At 40.3% G+C, this 24420-nt stretch overlaps 1 protein-coding gene across 3 annotated transcripts in view; it reads right to left on the bottom strand.

Moving 5' to 3' along the window:
• Positions 1–24420, bottom strand: part of LOC106593699 (globoside alpha-1,3-N-acetylgalactosaminyltransferase 1) — a 65797-nt gene that overhangs the window by 19691 nt on the left and 21686 nt on the right. For 2 of the 3 annotated variants that reach the window (XM_045690174.1, XM_045690175.1), the window contains 2 exons: positions 2682–2759; positions 2354–2389 (listed from right to left, as the gene is read on the bottom strand). In XM_045690174.1, the coding sequence (XP_045546130.1) occupies positions 2354–2389; positions 2682–2759 (114 nt within the window). Of the gene's footprint in view, positions 1–2353; positions 2390–2681; positions 2760–5715; positions 5752–5848; positions 5904–20895; positions 21191–24420 lie in introns of those variants that run through there. The other variant, XM_045690176.1, reaches the window with a different exon arrangement.

The raw sequence follows: 24420 nt of genomic DNA, 5'->3' as shown, positions 1-24420 counted from the left end.
AATGGCTACCTGGAGTCTCTGCTTTTCACCGACTACCTACATGTACAGCACATATTACTTCAATCAATAACCAAACCAAACTTACATGTACATATGTGACCCGTTTCAAAAAGCTAGGCATATGTTGCACGTCACAGTAGAAGCATTTTCTGTCAGAAATGCCTTCTGGAATATGTGAACTTTCACGTGCCTTAACAACAAACGTCTTTTCCATCTGTAAATACAAATAAAATAGTTCAATTACGAGCCTAGTTGGTTGAGCCACTGAAAAATACAGGAACCTCCTGCTAGCCATGATTGGCTAAGATAATGGGTGGGCTCGACATGCCGAGGGATGAGTTCGGATTGGTCTGCCATGTAGCATGCTTCTGTCTACAACATCAGCTGCTCAGTATGTGTGGATAATCCTTTCTACCAGTTTTTTTTAAGATGTCATGAAAACAGAAAAAGTATTGCTACTGCACTCACACATTTATCCATGTACACGGTTAACATTTTCAGATATTATACATTTCAAATTTTGTCAGAAAGTTGTTTTCATTGCAAGTTTAAGCATACTGTTAGCTAGCTAACGTTAGCTGGCTGGCTTGCTAGCTAACGTTACGTGTATGATCTGTGCAGTAATATTATTTGTATCTCAGAAAGCTATTTGCATTGCAAGTTATAGACTGTTAACTAGCTAGCTAACACTAAACTGATTTGTTTAGCTTTAGCTACCTGCAGATTCATGCACGGTGGTATGAGTTGTTATTATGGTTCATTGTTTAGCTAGCTAGCTAGCTGTCTGGCCATCTATATATCTAAACAAATGACTCCACTCTGCAAGTATCAATTTCACTGTACCATTTACACCTTCTGTATCCTGTGCATGTGACAAATAAACTTTTTATTTTATTTGAGATAGTGTGTTTACCAGAGACGGTAATGTGAAGAACAACATGACCTGCACGAAAGTCAAATTAGGATATAGCCACAGTAATAGATAGTGTATTTTACTACTACTTTTTGCTACTATGTTCACCACTTCGTCTTGAAATCTTTAGTTGTTTACTACTCTACCTTATTCACTCTGGTCTAACATGTGAATCCTTAAAGAGATGGGTGGGGCTGATCAAATTATAGTAAATTAGCTTTTTAGTACTTATGTGGATGGTAGTTTGGCAAAAGCTGCACATTTTGATCATTTTTATTTCAGAGAACATTATTTACAAGTCTAATGATATTTTGATGAGAAATAAGTAGATATTTTGCTTTGATTGTTGATTTTTCCAATAGTTTCTTCTTGGGGTAAAAATGACCACTGTTCGTAATCAAGGTATGCAATAAAAGTTGGTAGTTTGAGGGTTAGATATTGTTGTAGTACAAAAAGTATGAATGCAATCACAAATATTTTTCTAAAGCAATCTAAGTTTGGGCGTCTGCACATTTAAAAGTGGGTTTCGTGTTTGTAGCTTAAATTGTTTAAGCCCTAGAGTGGGCGGAATGATAACAATATTAGCATGTAAGAAAGCTAGTGTACCCTTGCCTTCAGAATTTGTTTTTAATTAGAATAAATCATTGGCCACTTTAATAAATGGAACCCTAGTCACTTTAATAATGTCACTTTAATAATGTTTACATATCTTGCATTACTCATCTCATATGTATATACTGTATTCTATACTATTCTACTGTATCTATGCTGCTCTGACATTGCTCGTCCATATGTTTATGTATTCTTAATTCCTTTACTTAGATTTGTGTGTATTGCGTATATGTTGTGAAATTGTTAGATAATACTTGTTAAATATTGCTGCACTGTCGGAACTAGAAGCACAAGCATTTCCCTACACCCGCAATAACATCTGCTAAACACAGTATGTGACCAATAAAATTTGATTTGATTTGAAACACCCAAAGTCACTTAACATAATCATCAAGATAAACATCCAATAGTGGTAGAACTTCATGAAAAGACATTATGAAGTACGTTATAAAGCAAGTATGTACTACATAGTATTTACCATAATGGTATACAGTAATTAAGCAATAAGGCACAAGGGGATGTGGTATATGGCCAATATACCACGGCTAAGGGCTGTTCTTTAGCGCGATGCAACGCGTAGTGCCTGGAAACAGCCCTTAGTCGTGGTATATTTACCATACATCACAAACCACGAGGAGCCTTATTGCTTTTATAAACTGATTACCAACGTATTTAGAACAGTAAAAATTAAATTAAATTGTTATACCAGTGGCTTTCAGCCAATCAGCATTCAGGGCTCGAACCACTCGGTTTATAATATAATCTAGAATTCAAACAATAGAATAAAGTTCTATTGTAATGCTGTCGTCTGCATGTGCTGCCACTTACACTGGTTCCATAAGCTTGGCTTGCTTACTCTGTAATCTGAAAAACACGGGGAGCAGGTTTACTTTTTGCAGAAACAGACTGGCACGGAGATAATAATAAAATGTTGAAGGCTAAGACTTGCTTGGGGTACCAGTCTGTTTGTGCCATCATGCCACTTCTTGTCATGTTTGGGATGAAAAGGAGTGGCACGATTGCACAAACAGATCTGGGACCAGGCTATGGTTGGTTGATGAAGTAATGAAAAGTTATTAATAGTATAAAGAGTACAGTGCAGTACGGTGCAGGTTCAGCAGGTGTGTACAGTCAGTACCCACACGTACTCACTCACCTGTGATTCAGCACAGCCTGGTGATGCACCTGGTGCCATGTTAACCCCTCCACATACTCACTGGGACCCTCACTGACAGACAGACAGACAGACAGCAGAGAAAGAAAACAGAGAAAGAGCGGTTCAGTTAGTAGAGCATGGCGCTTGCAACGCCAGGGTTTTGGATTTGATTCCCACGGGGGACCAGTATGAATAATTATGAGAATGTATGCACTCACTACTGTAAGTTTCCATGGGTAAGAGCATCTTCAAAATGTAAAAATATAATGTAACAGAGATAATTATGTCTAAGCACCTGTACAAGTAGACACCTTAGAGGCAGAGTGGAGAATTCCAGTAAATACAGCACCTTCGGAAAGTATTCAGACCCCTTAACTTTTTCCATATTTTGTTAGATTACAGCCTTAATCTAAAAACAAAATTTAAAAAAAGTATTCCCTCAATCTACACACAATATCCTATAATGACAAAGCAAAAACAAGTTATTAGAAATGTTTGCTAATTTATTAACTTAAAAACAGAAATATTACATTTACATAAGTATTCAGACCCTTTACTCAGTACTTTGTTGAAGCACCTTTGGCAGCGATAACAGCATCGAATCTTCTTGATTATGACGCTACAAGCTTGGCACACCTGTATTTGGGAAGTTTCTCCCATTCTTTTCTGCTGATCCTCTCAAGCTCTGTCAGCTTGGATGGGGAGCGTTGCTGCACAGCTATTTTCAGGTCTCTGCAGAGATGTTTGATCGGGTTCAAGTCTGGCCTCTGGCTGGGCCACTCAAGGACATTCAGAGACTTGTCCCGAAGCCACTCCTGCGTTGTCTTTGCTGTGTACTTAGGGTCGTTGTCCTGTTGGAAGGTGAACCTTTGACCCAGTCTGAGGTCCTGAACGCTCTGGAGCAGGTTTTCATCGAGGATCTCTCTGAACTTGGCTCTGTTCATCTTTCCCTCGATCCTGACTAGTCTCCCTGCCACTGAAAAACATCCCCACAGCATGATGCTGCTACCACCAGGCTTCACCGTAGGGATGGTGCCAGGTTTCCTCCAGACATGACACTTGGCATTCAGGCCAAAGAGTTCAATCTTGGTTTCATCAGACCAGAGAATCTTGTTTCTCATGGTCTGAGAGTCTTTAGGTGCCTGTTATGTGCCTTTTACTGAGGAGTGACATCCGTCTGGCCATAAAGGCCTGATTGGTGGAGTGCTGCAGAGATGGTTGTCCTTCTGGAAGGTTCTCCAGAAGGAGAACTCTGAAAGACTCTAGGGGTCTGTCAGAGTAACCTCCCTGACCAAGGCCTTTCTCCCCCGATTGCTCAGTTTGGCCGGGCGGCCAGCTCTAGGAAGAGTCTTGGTGGTTCCCAACATCTTCCATTTCAGAATGATGGAGGGCACTGTGTTCTTTGGGACCTTCAATGCTGCAGACATTTTTTGGTACCCTTCCCCAGATCTGTACCTCGACACAATCCTGTCTCGGAGCTCTACGGACAATTCCTTCGACCTCATGGCTTGGTTTTTGCTCTGACATGCACTGTAAACGATGGGACTTTATATAGACAGATGTGTGCCTTTTCCATAATCATTTCCAATCTATTGAATTTATCACAGGTGTACACCAATCAAGTTGTAGAAACATCTCAATGATGATCAATGGAAACAGGCATCTGAGCTCAATTTCGTGTCTCATAGTAAAGGATCTGAATACTTATGTAAATAAGGTATTTCTGTTTTTTATTAGTTAATACATTTGCAAAAAATTCTAAACACCTGTTTTCGCTTTGTGATTATGGAGTATTGTGTGTAGCTAGCTGAGGATTTTCTTTTACATACATTTTAGAATAAGGCTGTAACGCAACGAAATGTGGAAAAAGTAATGGGGTCTGAATACTTTCCGAAGGCACTGAAGGTCAGTAACCCTGGTATTATCTACTGGGTTTACAGTGCCCTCCGTAATTACTGGGACAGTGCAGCATGTTTTCTTCCTTTGGCTCTATACTTCAAGACTTTGGATTTGAAATTAGACAATGACTGTGAGGTTAAAGTGCAGACTGTCTAGCTTTAAATTCATCCATATTGAGTGAACCATTTAGAAACTACAGCACTTTTTGTACATAATCCCCCCCATTTTAGGGGAGCAAAAAAAATTGGGACAAATTCACTTAAGTGTATTAAAGCAATATAAAGTTATGTATTTGGTCCAATATTCACAGCACGCAATGATTGCATCAAGCTTGTGACTCCACAAATGTGTTGGATGCATTTGCTGGTAGCATCCACATTAATTTACAATAAATTATTTACAATAAAAGTGAGTCCAGAATGACACAGCACATTATTTACCATTCATTTGTATTGGGCACAAAATAATCTGAAACACAATTAAAACAAACAGCTAATGCATCCAACAAATTTGCAGATCTTTAGCCACACCTTACAGCACAGCTTTTACCCAGCATTAGCCACACCTTACAGCACAGCTTTCACCCAGCATTAGCCACACCTTACAGCACAGCTTTAGCCACACCTTACAGCACAGCTTTCACCCAGCATTAGCCAGACCTTACAGCACAGCTTTTACCCAGCATTAGCCAGACCTTACAGCACAGCTTCAGTCACACCTTACAGCACAGCTTTCATCCAACTTTAGCCACACCTTACAGCACAGCATTCACCCAGCTTTAGCCACACCTTACAGCACAGCATTCACCCAGCTTTAGCCACACCTTACAGCACAGCATTCACCCAGCTTTAGCCACACCTTACAGAAACACCAGCTTAATGTAGCCACACCTTACAGCACAGCATTCACCCAGCTTTAGCCACACCTTACAGCACAGCATTCACCCAGCTTTAGCCACACCTTACAGCACAGCATTCACCCAGCTTTAGCCACACCTTACAGCACAGCATTTACCCAGCTTTAGCCACACCTTACAGCACAGCTTTAGCCACACCTTACAGCACAGCTTTCACCCAGCTTTAGCCACACCTTACAGAACAGCTTCCACCCAGCATTGTAATACATGTTTTCTTACTTGAGAGAGACAGATTCGCATCGTGAGAAGACAAGCCTTTGATGAGGAGAATAAAAAAATGAAACAACAATAGTGATGACAATAAAAACTCAAAAGGTTCCAATGTAGGCTACAGCTTCTAAAATGTCATTACCAGCAGAGAACCATTCCCCCAGCCATTACTAAAGCAAGTAGCAAGTGTTCACGTTCTGGAGAAGAAGAATAAAAAAAAACTGTCATTAACCACCAACAATATGAGATGAAGGAAAAGTAATTTCTGCTAAATAAGAAGTACTGTAACTACAGTACCAGTCAAAGTTTGGACACACCTACTCATTCAAGAGTTTCTTTATTTTTAATATTTCCTACATTGTAGAATAATAGTGAAGACATCAAAACTATGAAATAACACATATGGAATCATGCAGTAACCAAAAAAGTGTTGAACCAATCAAAATATATTTTATATTTGAGATTCTTCAAAGTAGCCACTATTTGCCTTGATGACAGCTTTGCACATTCTTGGCATTCTCTCCACCAGCTTCATGAGGTAGTCACCTGGAATGCATTTCAATTAATGTTAATTTGCGTTTGAGCCAATCAGTTGTGTTGTGACAAGGTAGGGGTGGTATACAGAAGATAGACATATTTGGTGAAAGACCAAGTCCATATTATGGCAAGAACAGCTCGAATAAGCAAAGAGAAACAACAGTCCATCATTACTTTATTAATACATGAATGGTCAGTCAATCCAGAAAATTTCAAGAACTTTCTTCAAGGGCAGTCGCAAAAACCATCAAGTGCTAGGATGAAGCTGGCTCTCATGAGGACCGCCACAGGAAATGAAGACCCAGAGTAACTCTGCTGCAGAGGATATGTTCATTAGAGTTAAAAGCCTCAGAAATTGGAGCCCAAATAAATGCTACATAGAATTCAAGTAACAGACACATCTGTTCAGAGGAGACTGTGTGAATCAGGCCTTCAGGATCGAATTGCTTTAAAGAAACCACTACTAAAGGACACCAATAATAAGAAGAGACTTGCTTGTGCCAAGAAACATGAGAAATGGACATTAAACCAGTGGAAAGCTGTCCTTAGTCCAAATTTGAGATTTTTGCTTGCAACCGCCGTGTCTTTGTGAGGCACAGAGTAGGTGAACGGATGATCTCTGCATGTGTGGTTCCCACCGTGAAGAATGGAGGAGGGGGTGTGATGGTGTGGGGGTGCTTTGCCTGGTGACACTGTCTGTGATTTATTTAGAATTTAAGGCACACTTAACCAGCATGGCTACCACAGCATTCTGCAGTGATACTCCATCCCATCTGGTTTGCGATACTGGGACTATCATTTGTTTTTCAACAGGACATTGACCCAACACACCTCCAGCTTGTGTAAGGGCTATTTGACCATGAAGGAGAGTGATGGAGTGCTGCATCAGATGACCTGGCCTCCACAATCACCCGACCTCAACCCAATTGAGATGGTTTGGGATGAGTTGGACCGCAGAGTGAAGGAAAAGCATTCAACAAGTGCTCAGCATATGTGGGAACTCCTTCAAGACTGTTGGAAAAGCATTCCAGGTGAAGCTGGTTGAGAGAATGTCAAGAGTGTGAAAGACGTCATCAAGGCAAAGAGTGGGTACTTTGAAGAATCTAAAATCTAAAATATATTTTGATTTGTTTAACACTTTTTTGGGTTACTACATGATTCCATATGTGTTATTTCATAGTTTTGATGTCTTCACTATTATTTTACAATGTAGAAAATAGTAAAAATAAAGAAAAACCCTTGAATGAATAGTTGTGTCCTAACTTTTGACTGGTACTGTATATTATATAACAATATAATTATAATGCAATACAATATAATACAGACAGACAGACAGACAGACAGACAGACAGACAGACAGACAGACAGGTGCGTAAATCAGGAGCAGGAGAGCAAAAACAACATTGATTGATAGCCTTAGTAGTTGTTCAGGTTTTTCCTAATATTTGAATGTTTTCAATGAGTGAAGGCACCAAATAGATCTAATCTCAACAGCTTTCTTTTGATCTAAAATAAATAACCAAGATGCTCTTTATTTTGACCCAAAATGTCACTTTCGCCCCATGCAAGCACACCCACACTAGCTAGGTTTCCATCCAATTGGCTACAGATTTTCATGCAAATATTCTAAAATCCCCATTAAAACAATGTGCACATTTTCCCACAAGAGATGTGTTTCTGTCAAATTGACTTGTTTCTGATAAAAGACTGTGAGAGATGATGTAGTGCAGATAAAAATATATTTTGCGGTTAAATTCCCATGTACCCAATAAAAATACAAGTTAAATGGGTTTCCAAAGCATTTTCAACTCTACTTATGGTTTCCTCACAAAAAAATTGCATTATTTTGTTAGTTCTGTGAAGGGAGTAGTACACAGCAGTGTACGGGATCTTCAGTTTCTTGACAATTTCTCACATGGAATAGCCTTCATTTCTCAGAACAAGAATAGACTGACGAGTTTCAGAAGAAAGTTATTTGTTTTCTAGACATTTTGAGCCTGTAATCGAACCCACAAATGTTGATGCTCCAGATACTCAACTAGTCTAAAGAAGGACAGTTTTATTGCTTCTTTAATCAGTACAACAGTTTTCAGCTGTGCTAACATAATTGCAAAAGGGTTTTCTAATGATCAATTAGGCTTTTAAAATGATAAACTTGAATTAGCTAACACAACGTGCCATTGGAACACAGGAGTGTTGGTTGCTGATAATGGGCCTCTGTACACCTATGTAGATATTGTGGGAGCAAAACTCATGACGATGATTTCATTTCCATGATTAGCAGCATCTAAGCTGTCCAGTTTGAAGAGCTAAGACAGAATAGCAATATAAGGAATGGAAGATATATGACCAGGTCCTGCTACCATTATAACCTATACAGCTGTCAGATGTGGGCGTTAACAAGCAAGAACTGAGATGGAGAGAGAATAATGGAGAAAGGTCAAGGAAAGCTATTTTCATATAGAGGGAGGGGATTCTATACGTTATGAAAAGGCAGAATACTATAAAGGCAGGACTCTGTCATATGAGAATTTAGTATTTTTCATGGAAGGGCTCGGCTTTGCTACTTTGTCTTAAAGTCTATATTGAATTCACAAGATCTAGTAAGAGTGTTATATTTCTGAGTCAATATTCCACCACAATATTCCATAAAACAATATGCCATTTCCAGCTACAATAGTCATTTACAACATTAACAATGTCTACACTGTATTTCAGATCAATTTAATTTATTTTAATTGACAAAAAATTTGCTTTTCTTTCAAAAACAATTACCTTTCTAAGTGACCCCAAACTTTTGAACGGTAGTGTATATCATTGAGTTAATAAAGCCGCACAAACACAGTCTCTGTTTTGTTTTCTTGAGTAAGGCAGCTCCAAAATGCAGGGGTTTCAGCCTAGCTCAGTGCCATCTGTGGTGGTGGGGCGAGCCAGCAGAAAATAGGAGCATTGCGCTGTGGTTGGCTCAGTGTTCTGTCACTCATGGGGACACTACGTCATCGTGAAGTTTATGTCCTTAGTAAGGGTAGACATCCAACATTTCAGCCCTTTGGGTTCTGAGTTATATTACAAGTGTCCTTACAAGAAGGCTCAAGGTCATTGGCCACAGATAAAATGACGTCAAATCACGTTATATGTACAGTAGCTTTGATTGGACTGATCATGTCAACATCTTACTTTCAATGTCTTAGCTAGCAGTCATCATCATGAATCAAGTTGACAATCTACTGGCAAATATTTTTTAATCCTTGTCATATGAAGAGAAAAAATGAAGAGAAATTATAGATAAAATGTATCGGTGCTCATCGGCCATTGGACATAAAGATTACACAACAAGTTGGAAATCGCAAATTCAACGATGAGTCATTTGGAAGGAATCAGTGACTAACTGCAAGCCGTGCAAAGCAACCAGTAGTCTGCTATTCAGTGGAGTGGCTGTGTGTTTTTTTTTCCGAGTTCCCACCATAAATCCAGAGAATACCAGACTTTGATGACAAATTTTGATGACAAAACCGCCGCTCCACATCCATGTTTAAGTGAGCACATAACAAGCCAAGGTGAGTCCAAAATTGTCTTGTATGCTGCTGCATAAATGATGTAATATGCAAGGGAAATATGTATACTGTTGCTAAGAAAGTAATACTCAGTGTATGTTGTGTAGTAAGCTATGAGTAGCCCCTGTGTCTCACCCTAATAATTTGGTCTATTTTCACATCTTAATTTCACCTACTGTTCTGACTTGGTGCTGCACATGAAGCCCATAATCTGTTTTTGAGAAATGTCATCATCTAATATTGTAAGAGGTTTCGTTGTCTGCTGATATGCCCCCTTTATTTATCCTACGGTTCTGACTTGGTGTACAGGGAAAATACTGTAAGAGCAGCCCATGTTCTGCATTCTGTCGCTGTAACATTTCAAAAGTGCAGAACACGTCGTTATATTGACTACGTCTGTCGTCGAGGCACTCATTAATGTCTTAATCGAAATTACGGAATGCCTCATCCGCTCATCATTCCCTTATGCCATAGTTTGTACATCTCAATTATCAGTAGAAACCACATTTGTTTAAGCAAGTCAGCCATATCAGCTATGTTTTATAAAAAGGCAGTAAATAAGGCTGAATGAATTGTTTCGCTGATTGCCAGGTGTAGCGGTGGTAAGGATTCACTCCATTGTGCTGGAAAGAAAGCTCTGCTGTTGGGACAGCTTTATTTCGGCCCTAACAGTTTGTGGGCACTGCTTGTCGCCGTTTTAGTGCAATTAATGTATTGTTTAGTGTTGTATTGTTTAGTGTCGTTGCAGCTCAGCAGTGAAAGCTAATAAAGAGCTGCAGGATGGTTGTTGCTGTTCCCACACCGTTGTTTCCCACGCCAGGGGTAGAGAGATTATGTAGGCGATCATGGCCCGATTGGTGGGGAACGAGGAGAACAGTAGCTCGAACACCAGAGAGCACTGGGTAAGGAACCCCTTGCATCCTCCCGGGTGGCCGTCACACCGCGAAGGGGGCTGGGATCTTGGGTTCCCGGTGCAGGTTCCCTGGAGGAACTACGGCGACCCTTGTAGCACTGGGTGAAGACACTTGGTTGTAGGGAGTCATTAAGTGCCTGGAGGGTTTCTGATATCGGAAAGAGTTGTTCTTGCTGCTGCCCCAGCAGTGCTCCTTGGTGGGTTACAACATTCTTGATCTGGGTGATCTCTGCTGGGTCCATGTTGTGGGCTGAAGCTTGCTGTGACATGGTGAGGTTGGACCCAGGTGCAGAGAAGAGATCAGACATGGAATCAGCGGTTAAGGATAAACATAATAATTTACTGAGAAACGGTAACAGAAGGATCACAGTAACACTGGGAAAACAACAAACACTAAGTCTCGAAAACTCACTCAGGAGACAAATGCACACGGCACATAGTTCAAGGTTCCGCAAAGGACAACAGAAAACACAACTCTTTTAACAGGGAAATCATGAGTAAATAGGACACAGCTGAGTGTCGTTAATGTCTCTAGGACGGTCTCTGCCGTCCTCTGGTGACAGGTGGAACCATGACAGAAAATCTTCCCACTCCTAAAAAGTAGGCTATAAAAATAGCTCAAGAGAAAGTGCAAGTCCCTCCTACTCTGCTCTCTTCAAACTACAGTCGTGGCCAAAAGTTTTGAGAATGACACAAATATAAATTTTCACAAAGTTTGCTGCTTCAATGTCTTTAGATATTTTTGTCAGATGTTACTATGGAATACAGAAGTATAATTACAAGCATTTCATAAGTGTCAAAGGCTTTTATTGACAATAACATGAAGTTGATGCAAAGAGTCAATATTTGCAGTGTTGAGCCTTCTTTTTCAAGACCTCTGCAATCCACCCTGGCATGCTGTCAATTAACTTCTTGGCCACATGCTGACTGATGGCAGCCCATTCTTGCATAGTCAATGCTTGGAGTTTGTCAGAATTTGTGGGTTTTTGTTTGCGCTCACCTTGTCTTCTCCGGACAAGCTTTTTTACCGGTGCCCCAAACAATCGGAAAGGGGATTCATCAGAGATAATGACTTTACCCCAGTCCTCCTCCAATCCCTGTACCTTTTGCAGAATATCAGTCTGTCCCTGATGTTTTTCCTGGAGAGAAGTGGCTTCTTTGCTGCCCTTCTTGACACCAGGCCATCCTCCAAAAGTCTTCGCCTCACTGTGCGTGCAGATGCACTCACACCTGCCTGCTGCCATTCCTGAGTAAGCTCTGTACTGGTGGTGCCCCGATCCCGCAGCTGAATCAACTTTAGGAGACGATCCGAGCGCTTGCTGGACTTTCTTGGGGGCCCTGAAGCCGCCTTCACAACAATTGAACCGCTCTCCTTGAAGTTCTTGATGATCCGATAAATGGTTGATTTAGGTGCAATCTTACTGGCAGCAATATCCTTGCATGTGAAGCCCTTTTTGTGCAAAGCAATGATGACGGCACGTGTTTCCTTGCAGGTAACCATGATTGACAGAGGAAGAACAATGATTCCAAGCACCACCCTCCTTTTGAAGCTTCCAGTCTGTTATTCGAACTCAATCAGCATAACAGAGTGATCTCCAGCCTTGTCCTCGTCAACACTCACACCTGTGTTATCGAGAGAATCACTGCCATGATGTCAGCTGGTCCTTTTGTGGCAGGGCTGAAATGCAGTGGAAATGTTTTGGGGGGATTCAGTTTATTTGCATGGCAAAGAGGGACTTTGCAATCAATTGCAATTCCTCTGATCACTCTACATAACATTCTGGAGTATATGCAAATTGCCATCATACAAACTGAGGCAGCAGACTTTGTGAAAATTTATATTTGTGTAATTCTCAAAACTTTTGGCCACGACTGTACATCTAGCATATTGGTGGGAGTCAGACAGAAAGCCAGCGGGTGCGGGCAGAGTGTGGTATGAAAAGCTGTGGGTGCAGGCAGGAGAGGGATGAAGAAATCGGTCCTGCAGCAGACCTCTACAGTTTATCATGACTGTGAAGCCTGTACCATTTGAACTGTTTATTACTATGTCAGTGTGAAAAGGAAATTAGCTCGGGAAACTGACAGATCAATAGCGTTACATTTCCATACTGACTAATAAAAACTCACATTACACTGAAAAAAACATCAGAATATCAATCTTCAATCATTTGGCTAATGGTTTGATCATTTCATTCTGGTCTAGTGTGATTGAGGCAAAAATAACATCTAAGAATATTAGCCAACTTTGGCCAGCTCTCTCTAATGGAACGTCAACCTGCAAAAGCTAGCCAAGTTTATTTACTATTGTTGAAACGGGACAAAACAAAGGCTAAAAAAAAATCCCTACAAACAACTACTGTTAGATAGTAATAATAGCCACCTCATATCGCTATCTGACAGACCGCTAAAGGTTAGAGCTGACCTGACAGTAGTAGCTACTAGCTAGCATAGCTAATTCATTCACCACAGTCGAGAGCGGATTATACATTCGTTAACGTTACATGTCAGTTACAATACTAGCCCTGCACTGCGAATAAAATCTAGTTTAGTAGTTTTATGTTAAGTTAAAAAGCATTTACCCTGCCAGTTACATCAGTCAACTAACTAGAAGCAAGTTTCTGATCTGCTTGCTTTTACAACTCGGTGAAAGAGCGCAACAGATACAGTGCATTCAGAAAGTATTCAGACCCCTTGATTTTTTTCCACATTTTGTTACGTTACAGCCTTATTCTAAAGATTATATAGTTTTTCCCCCTCATCAATCTATACACAATACCCCATAATGACAAAGCAAAAGCAGGTTTTTATAAATGTTTGCATTTTTTTTAAATAAAACTGAAATATACCATTTACATAAGTATTCAGACCCTTTACTCAGTACTTTGTTGACGCACCTTTGGCAGCGATTACAGCCTTGAGTCTTATTGGGTATGACGCTACAAGTTTGGCAGACCTGTATTTGGGGAGTTTCTAGCCATTCTTCTCCGCAGATCCTCTCAAGCTCTGTCAGGTTGGACGGGGAGCTTCGCTACATAGCTATTTTCAGGTCTCCAGAGATGCTTGATCGGGTTCAAGTCCGAGTTCTGGCTGGGCCACTCAATGACATTCAGAGACTTGTCCTGAAACCACTCCTGTGTTGCCACGGCTGTGTGCTTAGGATTGTTGACCTGTTGGAAGGTGAACCTTGGCCCCAGTCTGAGGTCCTGAGCACTCTGGAGCGGATTTTCATTAAGGATCTCTCTGTACTTTTCTCCATTCATCTTTCCCTTGATCCTGACTAGTCTCCCAGTCCCTGCCGCTGAAAAACATCCTCACAGCATGATGCCACCACCACCATGCTTCACTGTAGGGATGGTGTAACAATAATGCTAGCACAACCTCGAACCCAGGTGCAGAGAAACACAGCAAGCAGAGGTAAGGGCAAATCCAGAACTTTTACTTAGAATCTTAACAGAAACAAGGCAACAGCACAAGAGCACAATAATAAAACATGAAACCTAAGCAAAGATACAGGCCAACTGAGGAAGCTAAAAAACAAGGCAACCAAGTGAACAGAGAAGGTAATTGAACACAGGTGAATCCAATAAGTAATTATCAGGATAACCTGGAAACTAGAAAACAGGGTAAGGGTGCCCTCCAGCAGTAACCTAAGGAAACAACAATCAAATAACACAGAAACTGTGATAGATGGTGGCAGGTTTCCTCCAGACGTGACGCTTCATCAGACCAGAGAATCTTGTCTCTCATGGTCTGAGAATCTTTAGGTGCCTTATGGCAAACTCCAAGCGGGCTGTCATGTTCCTTTAACTGAGGAGTGGCTTCCATCTGGCCACTCTACCGTAAATGCCTAATTGGTGGAGTGCTGCAGAGATGGTTGTCCTTCTGGAAGGTTCTCCCATCTCCACAGAGGTACTCTGGAGCTCTGTCAGAGTGACCATCGGGCCCTTCTCCCCCGAGAGAGAGGCAGCCAGCTCTAGGAAGAGTCTTGGTGGTTCCAAACTTCTTCCATTTATTTAAGAATGATGGAGGCCACTGTGTTCTTGGGGACCTTCAAGGCTGCAGAAGTGTTTTGTTACCCAGATCCTGTCTGAGCTCTACGGACAATTCCTTCGATAACATGACTTGGTTTTTGCATGCACTGTCAACTGCGGAACCTTATATAGACAGGTGTGTGCCTTTCCAAATAATTTCCAATCAATTGAATTTACTACAGGTGGACTCCAATCAAGTTGTAGAAGAATGATCAATGAAAACAGGATGCACCTGAGCTCAATTTTGAGTCGCATAGCAAGGAGTCTGAATACTTATGTAAATAAGGTATTTCTGTTTTTAATATGTAATACATTTGCAAAAATTTCTAAAAACCAGTAAGCTTTTTGTCATTGTGGGTTATTGTGTGTAGATTGATGAGGGAAAATGTATTTAATACATTTTAGAATACGGCTGTAATGTAACAAAATGTGGAAAAAGGGAAAGGGGTCTGAATACTTTCCGAATGCACTGTATGTACGCAGTGAACTGTGCTCAACTCTCCTATGCTGGGCCAACCAGCCTTCCAGAAGCTTTGCCTTCACACAGCCTTTCAGCCCGCTCTGTGGTGTCCATATGGTCCTAAATCCATCCGTGTGAACACTCCAAACAGCCTACCCGACCGTTCTGAGGTGTTTGCCTGGTCCTAAGCACATCATTGCCACTTTTTGTATCACATTGCAATGATAAAACTGGGGGGGGGGACAAAAATGCAATTTCAGAATGTGGGGGACATGACCCCCATCCCCAGTGAAAGTTACTTCCCTTTTCAATATCATGTTTCTTTTATGAATATTTGAGCATAAAAGCGTTACATTTCTGGCATAATTAATTGTAATATTATATAATGAATTTTACCGACACTTGTCTTACATATTTTGGAAAGTTTACCGAAAATAATTATGTTTGCATCGGGCCTTTTTACTTGCATAAAAAGGTTGAATGGAAATCTGGTTACTGTCTGCAACAATAGCTTAGCGCATACTATATACAGCTAGTACTGCTCAAAAGACATTACTTTAATTACATTACATTAATTCACCACAGGGAATATAGATTTTTACACATATTTCAAAAAGACAAAAACAAAACTCTAATAATTTTATTTTGAAAATTATATTTTCCTGAAACAAGTATTTCAATTGCAAGCCATATGCTGAATAGGCTATACAATCTTCAAACATTAAACACCTAACCCATGCATGCAGCCAGTGCTTAATCCTTTTTGGCCGGATTCGGTAACACTCGTGGCATGAAATATAATTGTCACAAATTAATTGCGATCAAAGTTAATTTGTGTTCCCTCTTAAAAACGTACAAAAAAAGTAATGTTAAAAAGTAGATTTTCCTTACGGGTCTAATATTCAACGAGTTGATTTGAATAGGTTTATGATTTGCGCAACATTATAATTTACTGTAGGCCTATGTGTATGTAACAGTGTATATATAGGTTCCGTCCCTCTCTTCGCCCCAACCTGGGCTCGAACCAGGGACCCTTGCACTTATCAACAACTGACACCCACCGAAGCATCGTTACCCATCGCGCCACAAGAGCCACGGCCCTTGCAACGCAAGGGGCAACCCTACTTCAAGTCTCAGAGCGGGTGACGTCACCGATTGAAACGCTATTAGCGCGCACCACCGCTAACTAACTAGCCATTTCACATCGGTTACATGTACAACCAGCGGGTGACCGTGGTTGTGTTAGAAGCGCGCCTGTATCTATCACATAACTAGAATGAGATTTACTTTCTATGATCTCTCGCTCTGCTCTGATAGACATGAGCCTGCAACTCTTATCTCTCCAGCGTTGTACATCATCATTTATTTCCTTGTAGAATCATGGCCACGCGAAGAAACTGCAGCACCCCTAATAAATGTAAATACATTTGCCAACGTTATAGAATTACTACTGTCTGTTCAGAAGGCATATAGGCATATGAGAAGGCATATAAATTAGCGGCAGAGGATAAATAGATTCTTTTAAAATAGCATAGCTGTGGATTGTAGCCCGATAACAAGGAATAGTCTAGAGTCCGGGCCGCGTTGCAAATCTGTCAGTGAACAACAGCATGCAGACAAAACAGGCTTTTCGCAATATTTAAAATACAATTGAGGGAAAACACAGGTTGGAAAGCAAATGGCTACTTCTGAAAAGAGAAGACTCTGTGCTGTAGGCTACTAACATATTTTATCAACTTCCAAATATTGTTTTACAAAGTAAAATAAGAGAAAGATAGGATTTTTGGCATGAGCGCATCCGCCATCACCAGCGGGTGAGCTGCACATCATTGGGTAAATCAGAGATTTTTTTTTCTTCACATTTATGAGGGAAATGCGGGAAACCATTTTTAGGACTATAATTTCCTCATATTGTAGCCTACAATATGTGTCTCCACCCACCTAGGCTATTAATGGATTCAAGACACGGTCATTTTTATTCATCTAAGATTCTCAGTTCGTCAGTGTCAAAGTAGCCTGCCATTTCGATCATTTGTGCAGTATTTTTTTTTAAATCGACTAATGTCTCCAGTCATGTAAAATTACTTAGAATTGCACAAAAGGGGCTTCAAAAAAGCCACATTTTCCCCGGACTTTAGACTACTAAAAATGGACCCCATGTGTGCAACTTCTGTAAGTGCCTCTACTCTACTGCTCTTTGCCACTACGCAAATGCGATCATATGCATGCAATGCTTTATTATAAAGGGGTTTTTTTCTCATGCATTCTGGTACCTCAGAACTCCCCCAACCCTCGCGCTCATTTTTGTTCGTGCACATCCCGATTTACAAATGAAGCACTCCATGCAGCCCCTGGTCCGGTTGCACCAGCTGGGCGTAAACAAGTTGGTCTTAAATGTTAACTTGGGTGTAGCTACGTCCGACTTGTTGCACAAAGGAAAAATAAGACTCTTAGCCAGAGTCATATACAGTGAGCTCCAAAAGTATTGGGACAGTGACACATGTTTTGTTATTTTGGCTCTGTACTCCGGCACTTTGGATATAATATGATACAAAGACTATGAGAATAAAGTGCAGACTGTCAGCTTTAATTTGAGGGTATTTTCATGATATCGGTGAACCATAAAGAAATTACAGCACTTTTTGTACCTATTCCCCCCATTTTAGGGAACCAATAGTATTGGGGCAAACTCACTTAGGCATATATAGCAGGTAGCCTCGTGGTTAGAGCGTTGGGCTAGTAACCGAAAGGTTGCTAAATCGAATCGCCCAGCTGACAAAGTAAAAACTGTCGTTCTGCCCCTGAACAAGGCAGGTAACCCACTATTCCTAGGCCGTCATTGTAAATAACAATTTGTTCTTAACTGACTTGCCTAGTTAAATAAAGGTAAAATAAAAACATATGTGTATTAAAGTAGTCAACAGTTTAGTATTTGGTCCCATATTCCTAGCATGCAAAGATTACATCAAGCTTGTGACTCTACAAAATTGTTAGACCCATTTGCTGTTTGTTTTGGTTGTATTTCATATTATTTTCGTAAATAGTTGTATTGTGTCATAAAGCCGCATACAAACATGGTCTCTTTTTGTTTTCTTGAGTTTTCTCCAAAATGCAGATATTTCAGCCTAGCTCAGTGCTATCTGTGGTGGTGAGGTAAGCCAGCAGAAAATATGAAGCGTTGCACCGTGATTGGCTCAGTGTTCCGTCACTCATGGAGACACTACATCACCGCAAAGTCTAAGGGTAGAGCTCGAAAATTCAAGCCCCTTGGGTGCTGCCATAGAGTTACATTAGAAGTGTTCATCCAAGAAGGCTCAAGGTCATTGACCACAGATAAAATTACGTCATACTTTACAAAATCTTAGCTAGCAGTCAATGAAGTCGACAAACTACTGGCAAATCCTTTTTAGTCCTTGACATATGAAGAAAAATAATGAAGAGAAATTATAGATAAAACATTGGTGCTCATCAGCCATTGGACAAACATTACACAACAAGTTGCAAATTCAACTATGAGTTGTTTGGAAGGAATCAGTGGCTAACTGTAATAATTGCAAAGCAATCATTAGCCTGCTATTCAGTGGAGTGGCTGTGTGGTCCCAAGGGTCTCTTTTCCTAGTTTAAAATTATAAACATTCAACATTGCTGTCAATGAAGCATGATTTGTGTCTTGCTCAAAACAACTGTTAACTCTTAACTGCAAAATCTGACTTTAGTGAGTTCAAGACAACTGCGAACTCGGGAAAAACGTGCTACGACTTGGATAATACGCTTTGAACTTTAATCCAACTTTTTATTGTAAATCGGTAACTCAGGCCTCTTTCTAGAGCTACCTGAAGATCACTTACGTCATCATGATTTGACCTTTTTTTTCTCTTGAGTTCTCAGTTGTCTTGAAAGCACCCTAAATACAGAGAATGCCAGACTTTGATGACAAAAATTTACCCACGAAGGACCGCCACGCCACCTTCCTGTTCAAGTGAACACAACACAACAAGGTGAGTCCAAAAAATGTATTGTATGCTGCTGCATAAAGGATGTAATATGCCAGGGAGATATGTATACTGTAGCTAAGAAAGTAATACTACATGTATGTTGTGTAGTAAGCTGTTAGTAGCCCATGTGCCTCACCCTAATAATTGTATCTATTTTCAGCTCTTAATTTCGCCTACTGTTCTGACTTGGTGGTGCACATGTAGCCTATAACCTGTTTTTGAGAAATGTAATCATCGAATATTGTAAGAGCTTTCATTGTCTGCTTACATGCCCACTTTATTTATCCTAAGGTTCTGACCTGGTGTACAGGGAGAACACTGTAAGAACGGCCCATGTTCTGAATTCTGTAGCTGTACATTTCAAAAGTGCTAAATGAATAGTTATATTGACTATGTCCGTCCTAGCTCACTCATTAATGTCTTAATCGAAATTCTGGATAGCCTCTTATCCGCTTGTCGTCCCCTTATGCCATAGTGTGTACATCTCAATAGTCAGTCGAAACCACATTTGTTTATGCAAGTCAGCCATATCAGCTATGTTTTTTTAAAAGGCAGTAAATGAAGTGTAGCAGAGGTAAGGTGTTGGGACTGCTGTTGGGACTCTGCTGTCGGGACAGCTTTATGTAGGCCCAAACAGTTTGTGGGAAATGTTTGTCACCGTTATAGTGCAATTCATGTATTGTTTAGTGTTGTGTTGTGTAGTGGCTTTGCTGGCATGCATCCCACATGTTTTGTGTCAAAGCCATCAGTAGAGTTTAAAATGCGATGGAAACACATTGAACTTTATATTTTTATTCGGTAGGTGTAACCTACAGTCCCAATACTTTTGGAACTCACTGTATGACTCTGGTCGTGGCTAAATCCGGTGTAAACAATGCACGTTCATGAGATTTGACGCTTCATAATGATGGTTGCTGGCCAGCGACCTTTACTAGGCTGTTACAAGTGTGGATTATTTTGCCATTCACTCACGTAGTAGCCTATCCCGACCAAAAGCCCTTCACCTGTCTGATCATCAATCAATGTGATTTTGTTTCACTGAAATATTTCGTCTGTATATTTCGTTATTTGATCTCCGGCTGGGCAAATAAATGGAGGAACGAGGTAGCTAATCTATTCGTTTGCTAATGCATCACTGATCAGAAACATTTAGCATGTAGCATAAATCAAGTGTATTATTTTACTATTAACACGCGCATAGGCAACTCGACTTGTGAAATATTAACACAATACTTATATACTTTATAAAATATAGATTGCTATTATTTTCTGTGCGTATCACCCTACGCCTGATCCCAACTAAGCGTAGAATAGGCTATATGCTCGTTGAAAGGTTTACGCCCACGTGGTGCCTATTTGCACCAAACCTCAAAAGTATTTTATTGTATAATATATACGTTTTATTATGTACATATTATAAGATTATATGCATTTAATTATATATTATATACGTGTTATATACGTGTTATTGATACCCAATTAGCAGTCAATAGGGTGAACAGTCATGTATTTATGAAATAGCCTATTCACTGACCTCAATACATGAATGTAATAGAGATTTAATAAAATACATTCAATTAGATAGATAAAAACACTCACTCAAACTTTTCTTCACTAACTTATCTGCTAAAACATGTCACTTATCATATCTACATGTAAGGATATCTAAATTTAAAAAAATCAATTGACTTGTACTTACTTTGTTTCATTTTTACTGATGCTCCTGAGAATCACCTGGTCCCAGTTGTCTGTATAGTATAAGGTTAATCTGCAGTAGCTATCTATACCTGTCGCTTTATACAAATAAATATATACATTGAGCTCCCACCGTTCCCTCTCTCCAGAAGTGTGTACTTGTTCACTTTCCCTTATGCATTTAGAAGCATTGGATTGGTGCAGGCATGGCTGGAGGGAGGTTCCTCATATTCCTCAAACCTCACACCAGTCAGTTAATTTGAAATCCATGACGGGGAGTGTGCCAGTGCACACTTCTGGAAAAGGGTAAAATACCATTATGGAGCCCATGTCTTCTATTAAGACTGTGCATTTCTATTTGGAAGTGGTACCAACCCAGCTGGTCCTGGGTTGTAAATAACAGTAAATAACACTCAGCAGGCACTGGGCGTACCAGACACCGCAAGGCGAGAGCTCTGGGGGCCCGTGCGCCTGTTATCGATGTCACATTTTTTATTTAATACATTATTTTGACAGTAACCCTCTAAAAGTAATTAATAAAACGTTTTAAATTCCACATGTACTTGGAAGCTAAGCATTTGTTTCCTGGGCTTCAAGAATGTGACTGTACAAAGTGCATCAGTCCTTGAAAAACAAATAATTGAACTGATTGAAAGTAAGGGGATCTCGGTAAACAAATGCAGTGGTCAAGGTCACGACGGCGCCAGTAGAGGGAGTGGACCTTACTCAGGTGTTCCAAAGCGCATATCAGACCGAGCACCAAATGCTTCTTATATAGTGCTTTGTGAGTTGTAGGGCTCTATTCAATATGTAACGCTGAAGCGTACCGATTGAGCGGAAAGCAGGCTCCGCTAAAGCAGGGACATCGCCTTTAAATTTTCAATCACGCTGTAAAGCCGATCTTCCGCATACAATACATATTTTTGGACTCACCGGGGAGTGCTAAAGCATTAATTATGTCAGTTCTGATTTTCTACATTAAATTACATTTATCTCTGACATCTGTGGTCGTGTCTGACATTACATTTACATTTTAGAAGACGTTCTTATCCAGAGAGACTTACAGTAGCGAGTAAATACTGTACATGTTCATATTTTTTTGTATTTGTCCCCGTGGGTATCGAACCCACAACTTAGGCGTTGCAAGCTCCATGCTCTACCAACTCAGTCACATGGGACCCCATATTCAAATCTAATGGGTTGTTGTTCTCAATGCATTTTGCTACACCTGCAATAACATCTGCTAAACATGTGTTTGTGACAAATAACATTTGATTTCATTTGATTTGAATGGTTCGGTGTCCCGGGCACAGATTAAGCCTAGTCCTGGACTAAAAAGCTCTTTCAGTGAAGAATCTACATGGGAAATGACTTTTAGTCCTGGACTAGGTTTAATCTGTGTTTGGTAAACCGGCCCTATAGAACGGTAGAACAGCAGCAGTAGTAGAGGACTGAGTCCAGGAGTTCAGGAGTGCAGTGCCTGTTTTGCAAGTCATTCTTGCATTAATTTGTAGGGTACAACGGGGTAACGAAGAACAATGTCTAAAAGCAACGTTTGGGAAAAAATGAGTGTGTGGATGAAGGTCATGCTGAGGTGAATAAACTATAAAGGTAAATAAATGGCTACAGTTGACACTTTTTGAGGTATTTCATGAAATGTTGTTTTTAGAGAAGGGGCGTTACCCCATGGTGTAATTGGCCACCAGGGGTGCCAGTACTTCGGTAGAAGATTATGGCATAGGGTTTCACACAAGTGTGTTAAAATCCATTTAATCAGTTTTATTTAGATTTTTTTTAGTAAGTAATACTTAAAAGCTATGTCTATTGTTTTTATCCAAGCCTAAAACTTCTATTCCCCCCTTACTTAACTTGATAAATACATTCGGCTCCTTCTCTGGCTACAAGATAACCTGGCAAAAAAGCGATTTGATGCCGATATCACGGGCCTGTGGATATGCAATTTCTGCAATCTACCCCATTTAGAACAGTGATGGACAAGTTCACAAGCCTTGGCATTGTAGTGACAAGAGACCTTGATCAGCTATTGAAAGTGAATTTGGACATGAACATTTATTAGCTTAAACAAAATATAGATTTTTGGAAAACTCTGCCTATCTCCTTGGTTGGTCATATAAATGCTATTAAAATGGTTGTCCTGCCCAGGTTTCTTTACCTCTTCCAATGTCTACCCAATTTCATACCACAAAGCTATTTTAAGAAACTGGATTCAATAGTAATTCCATTTTTATGGGATAACAAGGCAGCCAGAATTTCAAAGAAGTATTTATGTAGTACAAGATAGAGGGGGGCTTTGGCCTTCCTCACTTTAAACTGTATTATTGGGCTGCTAATCTGAACATTGTGTCTTTCTGGAGGGAAAGTTTAACTGGGATGCGACAGAAGGATATGCCTTTATGGCTTTTGATTGAGCAGGCCTCCTGTCAACATTCCTCACGCCCTGCACTTGTTAATAGTCCATCATATGTGAAAAAAGCCACTTATGACTCTAATCCAGTCATTTGTCATACTCTTAGGATCTGGAAACAGATGAGATATTTTCTTAACATACCCACTGTATATATTGACAGCCCAATTTGCCTGAATCATGCTTTCCACCCTGCATTGGATGATATGGTGTTTTCACAGTGGAGGGAGAAGGGGCTCACAACAATTGGTAATTTATACATTGATAGTCAGTTAGCTTCATTTCAACAATTACAGGGAAAGTTCAACATGCCAACAACACATTTTTTCAGATACCTCCAAATCAGGAATTTCTTAAGGACACATATCCACAGTATGGCATTAAGCCAAATAATCCTACATTAGATAGCCTGATCCTTGTCAAACACCATTCAAATGGGTCGGTCTCTAGACTGTATGATGTGCTACAGGCCCACATAGAGCTATCCACAGACACTATTAAAAGGGCTTGGGAACAAGAACTTGGTTCAGAAATTTCAGATGAGGACTGGGTAGAAACTCTCAGGAATATAAACCACAGTTCAGTGAATGCCAGGCACAACCTTGTTCAGTTTAAGGTGATACACAGGTTACATTACTCAAAAGTGAAACTGCATAAAATATTCCCGGACACCTCGCCACTGTGTGAGAGGTGCAAGCAGAATGAGGGGATGTTGACCCAGTGATTTTGGACATGTCCTAAGTTACATGCTTACTGGGCTCTCATTTTTGATGACTTATCTAAAGCCTTCAATAGAGTTCTAGCCCCAGACCCATTGATCGCTCTGTTTGGTACAGTTGATGGGAATAACCAGGAGGGGAAGGCTGTCTCTCTTTGTACTCTATTAGCCAAAAGGCTCATCTTGCAATTTTGGAAATTGGAGACTGTACGTTCCTTTGAAATGTGGTTACGGGTTTTAGGGAATGTAATACATATGGAAAAGATACGATACAATACCTCCAATAGAAGTCCATTGTTTTACAAAATACGGCAGCCGATCCTAGATAAATGGTCTAGTCCCGCTTCATAACTGGGTTGACGATCTGCTGCTACTCTGTGCTGTAC

This window comes from Salmo salar, chromosome ssa11, assembly GCF_905237065.1.
Source record: "Salmo salar chromosome ssa11, Ssal_v3.1, whole genome shotgun sequence".
Classification (NCBI taxonomy): Eukaryota; Metazoa; Chordata; class Actinopteri; order Salmoniformes; family Salmonidae; genus Salmo; species Salmo salar.
The sequence above is the reverse complement of the archived record's forward strand: the minus strand, read 5'-3'. Positions and strand labels throughout refer to the sequence as shown.